Source organism: Puntigrus tetrazona, unplaced genomic scaffold (genome assembly GCF_018831695.1).
Source record: "Puntigrus tetrazona isolate hp1 unplaced genomic scaffold, ASM1883169v1 S000000095, whole genome shotgun sequence".
NCBI lineage: Eukaryota > Metazoa > Chordata > Actinopteri > Cypriniformes > Cyprinidae > Puntigrus > Puntigrus tetrazona.
Window position 1 is genome coordinate 118,415 of NW_025047772.1, and position 19,185 is coordinate 137,599.

Sequence of the window (19,185 nt, forward strand, 5' to 3'; positions counted from 1 at the left end):
ATTTGCAAATTGCACACGAGAAGCTTGTAATAGAAACAAGGACACTCCCACTCATCTTCAGGGTTTGGTTTAGTGCACCGTAAATGAGACTCAGATGAGACACCACAATCAGTACTTAATCTTTCCCAATTAATATAGTGAAAATTAAAAACACACTTACTGCGTTGACCTCTGTCGTAAGGATAAGGACGGCAAAGCACAACAGAAAACACCTGCAATATAAAAAAAGAGTGAATCAGTATGCGTGCAAAGGGAAAACTCATGCTTCTACAACAAAACGAAACTGAAGATTTTACCTTAATGTGTTCCAGTGCTGTAGATGGTTCTCACCCTCCATGCGAGCCAGAAAACAGATGAAATCTCTCCTTCTGCCCAATTCCAGTATCCTGTTACTGCATACTCAATGATCTTACAGATTTATGATCTGAAAATTACAAAGTAATTCTCACTGTTCTACGCCTATCTGAACAGCAGTGGATCCTTAGTTCATGTTCAAAGCATGCTATATATACTGGTGCCTTTGTAGATCTCATGTTTCTTTCTAATAGGTCCATCAGTTGTGTTCTCGAACATGCTACTAGCTGGATTTCATCTGGTGCAACCTGTACTTAGCTAAAAGACATCATGCACCAGTAGCAAGCATACTAACTCAAGGTGTTTAAACTAATAGCAGCGAATCGTATATTATTTAAGCTTCACAGACTTGCTAAAAAACTAGCGAACTTGTTCCAACAACACGACTACCCTTTGGCACGGTTTGCTAATGTGTCAAATAACAATACATCGACTTATTATTTAAACGCTTTTAGTTAACAGCACACCTTTGAAGCTGGATATTTGATAGTAAACCACGTCTTGTCTATTACTGAACGTGAAGCGACGGCAGAAGTTTACCTCGGATCTCGCACGCTCCGGTCTCACGCGCTCAATCCCGATGCGCTCGCGTTTAGGGAAAGTTGGTTTTCTCGCCTAAAATCCACCTCGCCAAAGCTGTTTAAAGAGAATTACCGATCTCCAAGACTTAAACTAACCTCTAACAATGTTGAAACGCGAGTGATAGTTGTTCTAAACAGGGTTGCGTTGGTGCGTATTGATGGGTGGTCGTGGTCCTGACAGGGGGTGTGGTGGGCTCTTCTACAAGACATTACTTTCAACAACGGCCACATATCGTTTAGAGCAAAGATGCAGACAAACGTATAGTTCAAGCTCGGAAAGAAGAGAGGCAAGAATCGCTTGAAACGGAGAAGAATCCGTCAGCAGCGTGTCCTTTTGGACATTATTCATAGGCGCGAAGATGCGGCTTCCATGTGTCACCGTTTTTCTTCTCGCAGTTTCTTTGAGCATAGACGAGAGTACAGCCAAGGTAAGCCCGACTAGAAACTAAGTTATGTTAAGTTATACCTGTTTTGTTACTAGGTTTGGGCATAAGGAGTTCCGTTATGTTTTAGGTCGCGCGCACAGAGAAGTGCGTATAACTTGCGCGCGACTTGCTTGCGCTCAACTTCCACTTCAGAATATTGCAACTTGACGAAGTTAAAGGCTGGCATATAACTTAAGTGTACCTAACGTCAAACCTGTCGTTAGATTTGAAACAGCACACAGCAAACCAAAATGCAATTAAGCGAACAGAAAGATATGAACAGCCACCCCGCGACTTGTGCCGTAACTAAAATCACGATTTCCCTACAGCTCTCTCGTGCATGGCCTAATTGTCGAAGGCATTATGCATAGTCACGCAATTTATAGCACGACAATTGTTTGGCAGTTTGGTAGATCCATGTGCTTTTGCTGGGTTGGATGTTTTATTAGGTTCAGCTGTTTCGCAAAGATTGTTTGGAATTTGAGGAGGTTGTTTCCGTAGATATTACTTAAGATGTCTTAGTATCTTGATATATTGTCATGAAGTGAATTTGCACTGCGGCTTTTCTATACAGTTTATATTTGCCACTCCTCTTGGTCTCTTCTGAGGGTTGTGTTACTCCTTCACCCCTGCCCCACCCTCCTATTTCAATTTCAAGGTACTTTATTGGATTTATTCTGTTTTAGAAAGACAAAACAAATAAAACCAGTGAAAATAATAAAATATGGTTCCAGTAATGTTATAAAATAAAACAGGGTTCCAGTAATACTATAATAGCAATATGCATTGTGCGGTACGGTGCAACATATTTACGTACATATGTATGCAATTACATAATATTACATAAAGACACCAGCAATGTTTCACCAGCAACACCTGCCTCTGATCTGTTTATGCCGCTTATGGAAAACCTGTCCTGAAATGAGGCATTTTTAAAGTATTTCTCTGTTGTGCTATGAAATACAAGCAGAATGTGTCACTCTGTCTCGCCTGAGCAGTGAGTCTCTGTTTTAGGAAACCATGTTTGTCTGAATCAAACTTTTTCTTTGGCTAGACTGTGGGAAACAGAGGACAAACTTGGCTACTGTGTGTTGTACGCTTGTGTGCACACCGCTACGGTTAACACAAACTTTTGTAAACTTAAACTTAACCATCTGGACTTTGTTTTCTATTTGTTAAAGGCGTTTTACTGCTCATCTAAAAAAATCATTAGAACCAGGGAACGAGTTCCTCTATTTATCCAAGCCAAAATTCTCCCCTGCACGCAGTTGCATTACGACACAGATGTATATACTGAACCTGTTTTTATAGGGGGAGTGGCTGTGGATGGGTCTCAGCGGGAAGCACGTGTAGAGCTAGGATTCGGGAAGTGACAGGTGTCTGGGTGCTAAAACCTGGCGGGATGATTTATTGTTGTGACGATGATGAATACACGAAAGCCGTTGCATCTGGTGATAATGTGGATTTTCTAAATGCATGTAATCACAAATGTTGGATTAACAAACTATCACTGATACTGCGGATATTTGCAGATATAGGGAGGATAACTGTTTGCTTATTGCAAAGTACATGCAAAAATGCACGAAAATACCAGAACGTGTTTTACAGTGAAATTTGTTGATGGATTATCACATATTTTTACATAACTGGTTTGTGGCAGCTATACTGAAAAGTCTGTATACTCCAGGTATTGATGCTGAATCTGTAATCTCGGTGCAAGACCACAGCTGCCTCTCTCTGTCACCTCTGTAGATGCCATTTGTGACACTGAACACTGTTTAAACAACTACAACAAAAATAACCCCGAGAACAATAATGTTTTTGCTCTGTATTGTGTGAGGCAAGCACCAAAAGGTGTAACCATTTGTTGTTGTTGGCCTGTTATGAAGACAGGGTTGCCGTGGCTCATTGGAAAACATCTGGAATTAAATAAAGCTTTGTATTTTTTCTTAAAACATGTTTAATATAAGTGAGCGCAATCGCAAAAAATTGCAAAAAAAGTAATTACAAACTGGAAAAGTCGTGGGAAAACATCTTGAACTCAATTTACATTGACTGTAAGGTTAAATGGATAGAAAGGAAATTTAGAGTATTGCAAAATCCACTCTAAATCTTAGCCGTGTTAGTTGTACAGTATGTGTGGTCCAGAATAAATCAACTGTTTGTTTTCTCTCTTAAGAGATCTCTAAATATTAATTAAAAAGAAGTTTATGACAACTAATGATCACTCTTTCAACAGTTTCCTGCAAATAGAAGGGGTGAAGAGTTTTACTAACAAACAAATGTTTGTTTATATTGTCTCTGGCAGTGGCACATGCAACATTCTTCCTCATCTATGTTTGTACATTAATAGAAGGCTGGTGATACTGCATTTTTCCAAGCTTGTTTATCAATTGTGACTCTCATAAAGGTTAGCATGGTCTCACATGTCTCCAGTTGATATCAGATTAGCTGGACTGCCCCTAGTGCACTTCCTGTAGTTAACTCATTAGGATGGTAGCGCAGATAAGATTCTTCACTTGAATACAGTGCAGAAACAGCTTAAGTAAATGAAGGTGAACTCAATAAACTGATTGTAGTGCAATCTCTAAGTGAACTTCACAAACAAAACCACTGCCACAATTATGGCCCATAATATGGCTTATGTTCGTATTTTTGGTTTTGGGAGTGTCAAACAACAGGTTAGCATGCATAGTCAAACAAATAATATACATTTATTTTTACCTTACAACTCCTAAACGATTCGTTCAATGGTTAATTTTTAAAAATGTTTCTTGTGATTGGTTGATTTCATTTAAAGTAGTTTTCCATGCTCCAAATACGGCACCTAGTGACAAATAATGAATTTGCATTTTTATTCAGACCAATGCCAAAAGACCTACAGGAGAACAACAATATGGCAATATTTTATGTTGATGAAACGGCATGGGACTCGTTTCAATGATTCAGAGTTGACTCCTTCTTTTGAGAAGTAATAACTCTTTACACGGCGGACTTTCAGACTGCAGGTTTTCACCTGGAGATGTGTATCTGTACATTTTACGTGTATGTATTATGTAAATATCACATCGTCTGCACATAGACCAATTTTGTGTCCATGCAACATTTAAGCACTCGAATGCATACGTCCTTGAAAACGGTCAGTGGACTTTACTTTGAAAGGCTTACATGCTAAAACAGTACGCTAAATTATACCTGGGCCTCAAAAACCATAAAGCTTTTGATGTGTTTAAATACACACACTATGCCTATATACTTTATGATTAAAATAAACCACCGTTTGTGCGCTGTAATCAGTCTTATCACACCCTCTGACAGTGAAAGAAATTCCTCAAGTGTATCTCTCAAGCCTGCCCTGCCCCTTGAGTCTGCCCGTGAGAGTCTCGTGTGTGGGTCTAATTCTTGGAAACCGCACATGTAGTGATGGGTGTGAGAGAGAGTGAGTGGGGAGAAAGAGGATGGACGAGGTCCAATTGGAGGGGAAAACATTTTGGACCTCACTAGGCTTACGCACTGTTCCGCCTACGCCAGATCAGGCTGTTCCAGCGTCTCCAGAGAGGGTGGATGGAATGCCAGTGCAGAGGAAGCAACAGTTGCAACTGTTTATCTTGCTGAATACCCTCTCCTTTCCCCTTACCCTCAACATTTTGAGAGTTTTCTTTGTTTTCATCTCTTTAGAAAATAACCCATAGTCTCATAAAGCACTTGCATGTGCTACGTTTTCCAGCCAAGCAGCCCCAATAAACACTTTTTAATAGGGTACTCAGTATTTGATATACATGTAATTCTTTGCAAATTGTTGGCTAGAACTGTGCATAAGGCTTTTCACTTCTTATGTAGGCTTGGACAAGTCATGGGAATTCAAAATAAAATTTGCAAAAAAATCAATACTGCTGTCATGAATTAAGAATTAATTCATTATAAGTGACCGCACTTGAGTTACATCATGGTCATGGCGTATTAATTTGTTCCCTCATTTCAATTTAGTTAGATAGTGGTCAAGATTGAGCTAAAACAAATGGACAAATTGTGGGAACAAACTGTACATTCAAGACCGTGATATCTATTTTTTCTCCCCCCGGCATGTGATGTTTGCAATGATAGAAATGCTTGTGAAAGTTAGAAATTCTTTGGTCAAATGTTGTAAGATCTTTATAAAGATATCATTTTCCCTTTCCACAGTTTCCACAACTCTTGTGGGAACAGTTTTCAAGACTTTTATGAAATTGTTCTAATTATGGCCCTTGTCGTAGTTGTTTCACGAATGAAAAAAACTTATACTGAAACCACAGACTTCAGATAGGCGTATCCTAATACCATCCCAGTTTGCAGGGAAACAGTCATATTCATCTCAAAAACAGTTCACTTACCATTTAGCAATGGCCATGAAATTAGAAAAACAATTCAGACTGATTGATTTTCATAATATATGCATCCTTTATTAAATCATTTTTCCCCTTGAGTAAGCGGCAGCTAAAATCCCAGGCAAAACTGAATAACCATGACCCTTTCAGAAGGCCATTTCTTACGTTCACAGGGCCTGGGACAGAATTTCCATTGATTGCCCCTCTTGGCTTGAGACTTCAGTGACAGGGCCTGGGACAACCTTCATCTGATGAAGGCCTGATGACAGATTCACAAACCCTGCTTAACTAGACTGAAAGAGGCAAATAGGGAAACCACAGAGGTGATCAAGTGAAACCAGTTTATGATTACAGTAATCATTGTTTAGGAATATTCAGTTTAAAATTATCTCTGATGTTTGAAGGAAAGTACATTTTATTACAGCTGGCCATGATTTTATGACAGTGAAGCGTAAAGTGAAATGTTATACTTTTAACGTGCATTTGAACAATCTGACCGCACACACACAACTTGTAAAATGCAGTTTAATGGGCTGTAAGGGTATTATTTTCTGGGTGGTCTGGGGAAACACTGTCCTTTTGCTCTTAACCTATTGATCTGCTGGCCACAGAATATATCAAGTCTACTTATAAGATTGTCTCGGAGGGGTATTTACTAATACCGACTCAATGGAAATAGTGCTGTATTTCCTTAATACTGGTACTGATGGCCCATGATGAGAAAATGACAAGAGCAACAGTGTTTCTTTTCCTCAATTAGTGAAATATCGCACTTGCAATGCCAAGGTCATGGGTTCAATTCCCAGAAAATGTGTGAAGTGGTTATAATTACGACACTGATTTATCCTCATACTCAGCTATCTAGGAGCCACTCCCAAGGTGGGTAAATACTCTGTGAAGTAGTCTGCTTCACATGGCACTACCAGGAGAATGGAATGTATCCTGTAATCTCTGAAGATTTTCACTGAATCTGTGCCCTCAAGACAGTATGTGTTCTCTTTAGCTGTAGTAAATCCTGTCTATTTCACACTGTCTGAGATATTGATTGCCTCATACTGGGATGAGGGGGAACAGTCATCACACTTTTAGGGAGTCCCAGATCCCAAGCTTTCTCTGCAGGAATTTGGGCTGGAGCCTGGGCAATACCCATAGCGGATCATTTGGTCTCGGTAACTGGGACTCAGCCAGCATTACTGGTCCATAGAGCATGAGAGAGCCATCTGCCCTGTCAGTCAAAGAAGAATGAAGGATGACTCAGAGAAGATGCCTGTGTTATCAGTATTATAAACAGGACGTCATGCATTATTATTAATTAGATATTAGAAAAAAGTGGCACTGCTTCTGGCTGTCCTGAAACACTTGGTGGCCAAGGCAAAAGAAGACATGACCAGACCTACAAAAAGCTGTAAGGAAGATGGTTTCAATCAATCAAACAATCAACCAACCAACAATAAAAGCAACATATAACATGAATGCGTACGTATTTTAGTATAATAAGCTGCAGCGTTTAGTATACCAACAGCAAACTACTCATGCAAATTTTTATGAGCCTTGAAAATGCAAATCATGTTCTTATTTTGTATTAAATGCTGTAACAAAAGTATAATTTACTTCTGTCTGACATGGTGGCCTCTCTTTTTGAAAGACTGGGCCTTCTGTTTCTCACCATGTATCTGAATCATCAAAATTGGTAGGAGTTTGTGTTGTTCTGGGTGGTTTGTTTATGCAGCTGTCTTAGTGTATCTCAAAACATTCAGTAAAAAGTTTGGACTGGTCAGGAGTAGCTTCACTCCAGGTCATAAATCATAGAAAAAGATAGTGGGAGTGAACAGCTTGTTACATTTGTCATTAAGGACAACACTGGAGTCTTTATAGGTCTTTTCAGAATGTGTAACAGATTGTCTGGCCATTTTATGCATTTCTTCTTTCCCTCCCAAGACCCTCTTGGCCTTTTGACCAGACCCCAACCGAAATCAGGTCAGATTTAAAGGAATAGAAAGTACTTAATGTAAAATGAGGTCTAAATGTTTGAGAACAATTGCAAAAGAGAAGCATTCTCCAACCCAGGCTCATTAGAAGAATATTCTGACATTCTGCAAAGTTAGATTACTTGGCCTCTTGCAGATTTTTTACACTTAAAATGTTTAGTCAGTGGTGCTAAAAGAGCATTCAGTTTTATCCAAAACAGATAAATGTGGCAAGATTTTATTATGCTGTTTGTATAAAAGAAAAAAAGTTCTAACATTTGAATATAGCATACCACCTACAAAAAACAAAACCACCATACACATAAGGCAATCAAATTAAAATATTTGCTAAACCAACCATGTCATTTTAGCTTGCACCTACAAGACTTTGTGTTAATTTATCATTGCTCATGTTTCACTCATACTCAAACACTCCATATTAAGTGAAATTTTGTACTAGGTGGGCAACAAAAATGTCAGAAAACTCATATGGTGTTGCTTATGTGATTCAACCATCAAAATGTATTAGTTTACAATCATGCACAGTGGTAAAAATTAATAAATCTGTATGTTTTCTAATTTCACTATTGGCCTCAGATATTTAAACAGTACATAGTGTCAGATAAACTGTGATTGGTGAATATTTAGGTTAATTAGTTGCACTAGTTTAATCTCTATTCTCCAGGTTTGAATCTTTAACCTGCTGTATTTACTCTGATATAACACACGCACTTTCTCAGGTATATAGTACATAAGCACAAATTGTTGTTGGAGAAACATGATTTAGATACCTGAATGCTATTTTGGTCTTTGACAGTGCCACGTGAACCACGTTAGCCCAAAATTCATGCCAGCTCTGCCACAGGAGTGTTTGCGGAGAGCATCACACAAGGAAGCATCTGTGGACTTTATTAGGAAGAATGTTGTGTTGTCATCACTGTTAAAGATCAGATGAACAAGCTGCAGGCGGAACCAGCCACCAGAGCCAGAAAAAATACAGTTTATAACTAAAATAATTATAAATTCATGCGATTCCAAGAAACAGAGAGACACAGAACCTCTAACCTCGCCTCGTTTTATTTAGAGCATTTATAAGTAGGCCACACGGGCTTCTGTGCAAGTTTTTGGAGAACAGATAACTATTGTCAGTGACAGCTTCTCTGTCCAGCGCTCTGAATGCAGTGTTTCAAATGATGTTTGATCCCTCTATTGTTCAGTGGACCAGTAGGGGTGAGTTCATGCACGTTTCGCATGAAGGTCCGTACTGCATGCACATGAACCCGGGACCTGTGGGTGTCCTTTTCTGGCTTTTAAGCAGTAATCCTTTTGTAGATTGTCATGCTTCTGTGTGTGGGAATTCCCTGTATTTGCACTAAAATCTCTGATAAAGCACAGCACAGCACCGCATCAGCATGGTTTTAGAAAGAGAGAGCAACAAATAAACATAGATGGTACAAAACACAACAAACAGAAGTAATTTCTTTTCTCAGTGGGTCTATACTTTCCCCATTGGATCTGGTCTTGATTGCAATAATTGCTCGCTCTGCCCAAAGTGTTTTGCAGCACAGAGAGTTTGTTTACAGTATTGGTGGTTTAGCACGTGATACTTTTCTCACGAACATTAGCTTTTTACAAAATTAGCGTGCTTGACCATCCATAAAACTGATAAGGTGTTGCTATGATGTAGTTCATGTCTAGTTGAATTCTCACTGGCCAGCTCAAAAGAGTTCCTGTGGTGACATTTCTACAAAATATAACTTGGTGATGGTAAGGTGATGTTTTAATACAGTTTGGAAAGTTTGTTATCCAACAGCTACACATTGCAAGTGCTGTGGAGCTAGTTATGTGATTCTAAAAAATGTTTTGAGGCAAAAACAAACATTTTTGCAAGAATTGAAAATAAGTCTTTATTGATTGATTATCTGCCCCAATGAACTATTACTTTTTATGCATCTGATGAAAATCCTCTTGTTAAACGGAAACAGCATTGTCTTACCACCATGTAGCTTTGCCATTTTCTTTTAAATTTACTTATAATCTGCTGGAAATTAACATTTGGTGACTTTTGACACCACTATGTTTTGAGGATGTGGCGGAAGAAACTATTTAAACTCAGAAGCTGGAATTTTAAAACCGGTTGGAAACGTATCAGACTGAAACGAGACACATGTGTTATTTTAATTATCAAACCTGAAGCCCGCCTGACATCCAGCCCTAAATATAGAGCAGAGCAACTGCTTCTCTTCCAAAAACATAATGACCTGATGTTCAATCCCAGTCCTTCCTGATCTGCTCAGGACATCAAGTGTAGAGATTTCCTGCCTTTAAAACAATGTAAGGTTATTGTTAGCTTAGGCACGATCTGGGGGAAAGTCATGCCATTTGACCAAGGAAGTTATGATATTCTTAACTTCAGTTCACTGTCGTGCTCTACCTGTGGAAAAAAAGAAAAAATAGGATATTTTTTCCTGAAGGTGATTCCTGAGCTAACCAGATCAAGATGCTTCTTCCCAGAAAGTGAGTTACTGCAATACACGAAGAGTGTGGCATGTGCATTTGTCATGTTGTAGGCATGGCAGTCTTACACCGTCTTAACTTTTTGCATTGCCTTTGAAACCATAAAAACCGGGCAGAGAACATTTCCTCACCTTTCATCTGCATTTGTTCTCTTGAGACTTGAAAGGAAACAGCAAATGCCTCTCCCGGCCCACAGACTCACGTTAGGCTTCACAAACATCTTGCCTAGAGCTCTCTTGGCTAAAATCACTTAACTTTAACTTAGCATGTTTATTCAGTTCAATACTATACCTAGCCTACTTCATTCACTTATGTGAGATTTATGAAACATATCAGAACATTTAGAGCTGATTGAAACTGATCACAGCTGCTTAACTTTTAGAAAGTACTGGCTACTTAGGTGTATAAAAATGTGGCCTTTTATTTAGTTGATATTATATAATTTGCAAGTAAAGTTTATGATTACACTTTATTTTAAGGTGCCTATGTTACAGTGTAATTTTATATTAATTAACTACATTAAAAATGGTTAGGGTTAGAATTATGGTTGGTTTATAGTATAGTATATGCATGCATTTTTGCTTAATTTACTGTTGTGACCATAGAAAGTTCATGTTCAAGATGTAGATGCGTTTGTATCCCCTATCATTCATTAAATTATTTAATATTATGCAAGATTATCTCCATGAAATGTGAGAAAAGTTAATCTATTATTGAGTTATTACAGATGTGCACTTGTGTGTTTGTATTTCTGGCCGTTTTTGATGTTGTTTGAATAATATGTAGAATAGAATTTAGAACTTATTTCATTTTCATTCATTTTTAAATGCATTACTTTATGAGTTTAAACACAGTTAATTGTTTTAACTGATTGACAGCTCTTCTCCAATCCAGAAATTTCTTCTTTGTCTGCTGTCCTTTAGATGGCCTTCTTATTCAGTGAAGAAAAGAGCCAAATGCCCTGCAGAATCTTCTTACCCCTGTTTAGGAACACAATTCTATTTTGAGCAGCTCTACAAGGTTTATTACAGCCAGATTAAACACAGAGGGCTGCCTCTGAATGCATGTCTTTTCTTAGCTTTGTGCTCCCTGTCCACTACCTTTCTCTCTTCTCACGTTTCAGGCATTTACTCCTGTTTTTAGAGTCTGACCTGTGCTCTTGTTCCAATGGGATCTCGCTGTGAATTTTCTCAGAGTCTTGCACTTTCCCACACGAACAAGGAAAATATTTAGTACAGTAAATTAGATTAGGTTTACTACAGTCTCTTTGAATCGTAGCAAAAAATGGAGCTCCTCCAAACATCCATATGCCTTAGATTACTGCATTAGCAGGAATTATTATTATCATATGCATGTATTTTTGTTATAAAATGAGGTCATGTCTATTTTATCTCATTGATGTTTATGACATACACAGTATCTGTTGATAGAAGATGGTTTTGGGTTGTGTTCATAATTGGAGCATGGTCATGTTGAGCTGTTTTGGAGTTTTTTTCTCCACTGTTTGGACCGATTACAGTTCAGTGGGCTGTGACAACAGAACATGGTAGACATGACTCCAAATTTGAGCCTACATTAGCTAAAGTTCTCTTATAAACACTCAATTAATGTAGTAGCTTGCATGCGCTCACATATCTATGCAAAACATGGGATGTTTGACAGTAGATGCAACATTATGGCTCTTGTGGGGGGATCTCCTTTTGATATGGCCCCATCAGTAGTTGTTGGTCAAGTCAGAACATTCAACAGTTATTCACATAAATCATTGAATCTGATTAGACCATTAGCATCCTCGCTCAAAAATGACCAAAGAGTTTTGTGAAAATTTTTAGGCAGATGTGACTGGGAAGTAAATTTACTTAAGGCAGTAAATTACCTTCATTATTACACGGAATGAGAGATATATATATATATATATATATATATATATATATATATATATATATATATATATATATATATATATATATATATATCAGTACACAATGTAACTATAGAAGAGTCAGTTTTTAAATAATGAAACTCTTTAGTCATTTTTGAGCGAGAGATGCTAACGGTCTAATCAGATTCAATTATCTATGCTAAGCTGCGCTAATATTTAGCGTCAGACCCGGAGAAAACGATAAAACTCAACACTTGGGGAGTTGAAAAACGTGCCTGTTTTCAAAAAAAGTTGAGTGTTCCTTTAAAGGCACGTCTGTTTGCGCCTTGCACCTAGCTGAAGAAATAACGTGGGCTATGCATGCGTTTTAATCAGTGTGCAGAATTGAAGTCTTAAATGCTAACTTGCTGGCTCATTGTGCATCGTGTGGTTTCAGTTAAAGCTCAACGCTTCAAACGAGCAGAATCTGATTGTCTTGCACTTGCGTGCATGAGCATGTAGTTGTATTTGCAACAGACTGCAATTAGTCATTGTTTGATAGCTTGTGGCCAGAAGGAAATAACGATATCCATCCTCTTAAGGCAGGGAAACCCCTCCATGACTGAAGCAATAGAGTGGGAGTTGCTTCCTTTCTGTGGGCCTGGCCGGCCTCCTACACACATTGCTGTCCAGGAGTTGTGGTTCAGCTCTGCAAAGATATCCAACACAGGCTTATTGGAAAAACATGCCTCTACCTACATTTTTGCATACCTATACAAACGAACACTAGAGGCTGTAAAACAAGAACAGCTTTTATTACTGTTTCACACAACTTATAATTACAGGGTATTTACAAAGAATATTAATGTCGATATTTAGTAGATCGGGTATCGGTGACAAATGGCTCGATATGATTTATAATTTCTGCTAGATAATATAAGTTTGCACTTTCTCATTGTGGCTGTGCAGCGTGATATTATGTGCTAGTAACATGCCCTGATATATAGTTTATGTACAAGCTGGAGGCATTTATTCAGCAATGAGAGCTGAGCTGTGGGAATCAAACACATTACCTTGGCATTACTAGCAACACGCTCTGCCGGTTGAACTTTATTTCTTACTGGCTTAATGAAGACATGGTTCTCTAATAAACATAAAAATGCACACAAATACGGCATAAAATAGTGATTTTAAATGAATTTGTAGAAAGCTGAAGTCTCCACAAAGCTGAAGGAAGTCAACATCAGAGCTGTAAAGGACATGGTTTAAGGGTCAGTGTACTGACAGGTTAACCTGTAGACGCTGGATAAATAGATCCCAGGCTGGACGTTGCCCTTCAGAGGTCAGGTGACAGCTGAAATTGTGGCTAGGCTGGGACGGGATATTGCGAAAGTCATGTTTTTTTAAAAAAATAATCCTCCCCTCAATGTTCTTCAGAATATGTGCTTGACTATGAGATGGAATGTGTTACTGATTAGATGTTAATAAGCAAGATGATTTATCTCCGGTATAAATACTCAGACATGCAAGAATGTGATGAGAGATGGTCTACGCCTCTCAGAGACACACTTTTATCGGTTCCTTTTTGACATGGCTTCAGCTGTTGACAGCCTTTGCACTCTGGTCACTTTTTAAAGCATTGGATCGTGTCCTAATGAAGTCATGACATGCTCTATTGAGCTTTCTGTCTCCTCTTTTTGACAAAGCTGTTGGATGTGGTCCCCTTTTGACATTTAGAATTAAGAGCTCTGTCTCTCTGATTTTCTGGACTGATGGCTACATTACGAAATATGAGTCAGTATTGATATTGTAAACTGAAGACTAAAGCTATTCAAATTATTTTAATTAATAAAGCTAAAATATAATTACCTGCTACCTGAAACTAATGAAGAAATGAATGACATGTTGCCTGTTAATAAAAATGTTACTGAAATAGAAATATTTAAAAAGAAATTAAGGTGCATAAAAAAAAAAACAACAACGAATGTATATAAATGAATACTTATTTAACATATTAATAAACCATATAATTATATACTAAATACGGAGTCACTCGCTGCTGCATGTGACGGGCAGATTTAATCAGTAATCTTCAGAGTAATGGTGTACTTTACTCAAGATGACCTACATAAGAGTCCTGACAGAAAACATAGCGTCACATCTCAACCCTTTGATCTGACCAGAGTCATGTGAAAACAGAAAGAAGTGAAGAAAGGTGATTCTTGTCAGCCCTGGCCTCAAGCAATTAAACTGTGTTTCTAATTCCACTGTGCACTCAGGAACATGAGTGAGCCAAATGCTTACTACTGCAGAACATCTGGAGTGTGTTAAAAAGTCAATGTTTTTGTTGTTGCCATGAATTCTTGCTGTTTTTATTACAACATATACGGTGCATGCTTACGCGCAACACAGGCGTGTAACCAAAAACACAGACAGCAGTGGCGTATTGTAATTCTGTGGGGCCTCCATAAAATATGGGATGGGGCCCGCCCATGAATAGTGATATCGTGAATGAACATCTTTAGTCTTATTTCTTCTTTTGTCGTTTGAACAATTTCAATTTTGCTGCAGTGCATATCATATATTATTGCAGAAATCATCATTAATCACTAACACATTCCGATAAAGTTTTATTAATTAATTGATTCATTCATTCATGTACAGTATGTATTTGTTGTAGTGCTGTCAAATGATTAATCGTGATGAATCGCATCCAAAATAAAAGTTTTTGTTTACATAATATATGTATGTGTACTTTGTGTATTTAATGTGTATATATAGATATGCACATGTGCAGAATATATTTTTAAAATGTTTCAAATTTATATTGTATATAAGTATATTTATATTCATATAATTTATATTATATATAAATATATTTAATATATAATTATAACGCATTGGAAAATAACACTATATAAAATATATAATTAATCATTAATAATAGTCTAATAATTATAAGAAACAACAACATATCTAGTGTTTAAGTGTTCAAAAGGCACTTTTATTGTGCCATATACATGTGATACACAGGTTAAATGGGTCTGGTTGTTAACACTATTCCAACTAGATTTTTTTGTTTATTTATTTCATATTTAACTAATTGTCGCTGACTGAAATGACAAAGACAGGGATATGAAGTAACTTTTTTTATGTCTGTGGTTGAACCGAAGTCAGTATCACATTTGCAGTGACCACATTAGTCCATTTCACATCATGCCATCACGTATTAACGTTTTCCATGATTGTAGTATTTCATTGTGATTTCATTTGAATTAAGAAGATGATACAGTTGTATGATTCACGCATCAGTCCAGTATAAGCCATGTAGACAAACGCACAATGGGGCATTCTGTCATTGTTGACTGATGAGGTCATTTCCAGTCTCCTCAGGGAGATTCCAGGAGTGTGTGGGACAATGCGTGTGGACCGTCTGATGAAGGAATGCTTAGCCTATGGCCTCAGACGCTTTCAGTGGCGTGTCAATGTGTACATGTGAAAACAATGGGCCTTTGAATGGCCGTGTGCGTGTTTGAATGCGTGGCGGCTGTGAGAAATGTCCTCTCTGACTGCGCCGCTGTAATGCTTGGAGCGGATCACAGTGCAGATGTGCACAGATGTTTGTTAGCAGCACTTTAACAATGCCGCAAATAAGGAGTAGTGATTTCATACAAAAATGGGATGACTCCAAAGCTGAATCGCCAGATTTCCTTCTATTCTCCTTGCTGGAGAGACCTCTTCCTCACTGGCGGTGCTCTTGGCTGCGGTTCTAGATCCAGATTAGAGTCTTTTGTCGAGTGCTGAGACAAATGTGCTCCTGTAGTGATTCAGGATCTGTCAGGAAAGTTTCCTGTTAATATAGGAAGTCGCGGTCCTGTATTGAACAAAAGTGGAAGTAGTGGTAGGAAGCATCCTCTGGGCATTTACAGTACAATGCAAGCTGCTTAAACTCTATATTCTTCCTTATCACACCAGGCGAGCCATTATAATGATGTATCATTTTTATTGATATCATTTCTATTTGCTGTGGTAGTAAAAATCCCATACATTTTCTTTTTTGGGTGATTGATTTTGAATGATAACTTTGTAGAAAGTCTTACCGTGAGATACGAGGTTGTTAATGATCCACCCAGTCCCACGTTTACATTGCATTAGATTTAGCTATTTAGAAGGTGCTTTTATGCAAAGCGACTTGCAAAATGAACAAAAAAGTGCTAAGACAAGTCTCAGTTACCACGTTTAGCCTGACGCAGTACGTGTAGCAAGGATTTTTTCATTATATAATAAATAAAAAGCAAACAGATGAAAAAATTGAAAAGCTAGTTTTATTTCAATTTGTATTTTTAAGAGAACAAGCAGTAAAAGGGACGGTTTTTGATTTGAATATATATTTTCATAAGTAAAATAGAGAGTGCTAAAATTAGAGAGTCAAATAAAGATTAAAGGGTCAAAAAAAGCACTGTGAATGATGTCAAGCTCTCAGATATTGGTGTGCATTTGCATATTTTGCAATATGTAGAATCATTTCTGCATGCACAGTGGACGTCATTAAATCAGTAATTTTGTTTTCATCTTATATTGACTGCAATATAAACTGCATTGGATGAAAGCATCTAACAAATTCCTGGAAATGTAACATGTCCCACCCATCCTTTCTGGAATATTTCACAACAGGAAAGTAAACTGTTCTCATCATGCAGTTTTGTGGGTTTTTTAACATAAACTTCACACGTTACACATGTACTTGCTATTATAATAACAAAACATTATGCATAATTACATTCAAGTAACTAAACTCTATTCCTAACCATATAGTACATATGGTTAATTAATTTTACTCAGTACTTTAATATGTAATTACACTGCAACACCTTAAAATAAAGTTTAACTCTTTAGAGGGGTCATATGATGTTACTAAAAAGAACATACTTTTGTGTATTTGGTGTAATGCGATATGTTTAAGTTTCCAAAAACACATTATTTTCCACACACTGTACGTTATTGTTTCTCATCTAAGCCCTGCATTCTAAAATGGGTCGATTTGTACAAAGATCATTGATTTAAAAAAAAAAAAAAAAAAAAAAGTGCTCTGATTGGCCAGCTGTCTAGTGCATTGTGATTGGCTAAATACCCCAAGTGTTTGTACGCCCCTTATCATAACATGATGCTGCCTCCCGTCGCTATGACACATAAAACACATCACAAACGAGGCTTTCGTTGCCTCCAATGGGGACATAGTTACTGATTGTCATGACTTAGCACTTTCTTTTTTCTTTTTATTTGCATCGCGCTTCGTAAACATAACGACATGTCATGCATTTGTGACCGCCTTCTTTCTTTGCATAAACACTTGGGCGTCGTTATAAAATAAACCCACTCTGCGACATAGAAAAGTGGGGGCATGTTTAAACAAGCCGTTTGAGGGGGGTTGAACAAGTCATAACTTTTATAAAGAACATCTCTTTGGTTTTGAGACTTTTGCAGTTTCGATGTCCTCTATCCACTAACAGCTTGTAACACTCCAAGGAGAAGGGAAAACTTGTAACCGCATCCTACGACCCCTTCAAATCTAATTTGTTCCAATAAAATGTAAACGTATGAATTAAAAAGGACTGACGCGCAAACCACCAAATGCTTTTTTTATTCTATAATTAAAAAAGAAGAAGAAGAAGCATCATTCCAGCCTAATTCACTTCTCATAACAGACATGCTTGATGGTCAGCTCAGTCCTGCTTCTCCATATTAGGTGCATGGCCTAGTTTCTCACAATCTAAACTCTGTTACTTTTATGGGCAGTCTGAGTGTCCTACAGCCTCAGTTTCCACCTTAAACCTAATATGTTGCACTTAGCTTTGACTTGCTAATGACATCTTTAGCAGCGCCGTGTTTAATGTGGTAACACTATCTTAACGGCCTCCATATGGCGACTGTAATCGGAGGTCTGTTGACAGGAATGTCATGCCGTAAGCCTGATTTCGCTGCCCTGTTATGGTGTGTTGGAGATAAAGGCCGGACATTCTCAAATCCTTCTGCAAATGTCAGTTTATTGAACGTATGAAGGGTTAACAGTTTTATCGCAATGTTTCTCTCAGTGCTTTTCTATCTGTAAGGAAAGGAAGCACCCATAAGCTTTAAAGATATGAGCAGTGAAAGGCACTGAATGTTACATCTGGCAGGGCACCAACAGGAAAGCTTTTGTTTTAGTTGTTATTGTTTCAGACAACAAAAACAACGACAATACTCTGATTCTCTTTAGATAAATGACCCACCCGATAAGTCAGCAAAGTAATCAGGCATTCTTCAAGAAAGTACCTACGTTTAAACTGCAGTAAATAATTCTGCGACTGTCAGACTCATGCTTTAGCCTCGTCTGCTTGTGTACGTTTTCATACAAGGGTTATAATTCTGATACCCCTAGAGGCACCAAATGGAATTGCAGGTGAAAACATTATATAAAATTAAATATAATAATTTTGTTCATTTAATATTATTTATAACTACTGTGAATTAGCCTATATACATTTTCAGTTAACATTGTAGTTCCCTTTTTGAGTAATGAAAATTATAGTAATGCTGTATCAGTGTTGTTTAAATGTAATAAATGTCCTTTTGGGATTCTCCTTTAACATTAGAAAAGCACAAGCTTCGTCTATTGAAAAAAAAATTACTTTTTATATTTCATTCTTGAACCACAAGATGCAATATTCCTAATCTGGTGTGCTGGTGCTTCTTTTAAAATAAATAATAAAAAAATGATATTTCTTTAATGTTATAAATCTGTATATTTTAGTGTTTTGTGGTCATTTCCAGCACTGTAATGAAGATTATTTAAAAATATCTAGCTTTAAAATAATTAAGCGATTTATTAAAGCCCTGAATGTTTTCCAAAGCACTCTAGTGGGCCTCTGGTTTTAGGAGGGCAAGCTGATCCCAGAAATATCTGTAATGTATCATGCTGTTGTGGACCGTAGCTTTTAGGCAGTATGCAGTGATTTTAAAGAAACAAAAAGGTTTTTTTTAAGGTTTCCCAAGGCAAGATTCATGTGACTCTTCTGCCCAGGCAAAAGATCTATTGATAAGCCTAAAATAAGTTAATTTGTTAAAACTGTGTGCTCC

At 37.5% G+C, this 19,185-nt stretch overlaps 1 protein-coding gene across 1 annotated transcript in view; it reads left to right on the forward strand.

Annotated features, from left to right (window-relative positions):
* Positions 1–894: 894 nt before the first annotated feature.
* Positions 895–19,185, forward strand: part of col4a1 (collagen, type IV, alpha 1) — a 42,734-nt gene continuing 24,443 nt past the window's right edge. Inside the window, exon 1 of the mRNA XM_043229809.1 lies at positions 895–1,363. Within this exon, the coding sequence (XP_043085744.1) occupies positions 1,295–1,363 (69 nt within the window). The 5' untranslated portion in view covers positions 895–1,294. The remainder of the gene's footprint in view (positions 1,364–19,185) is intronic.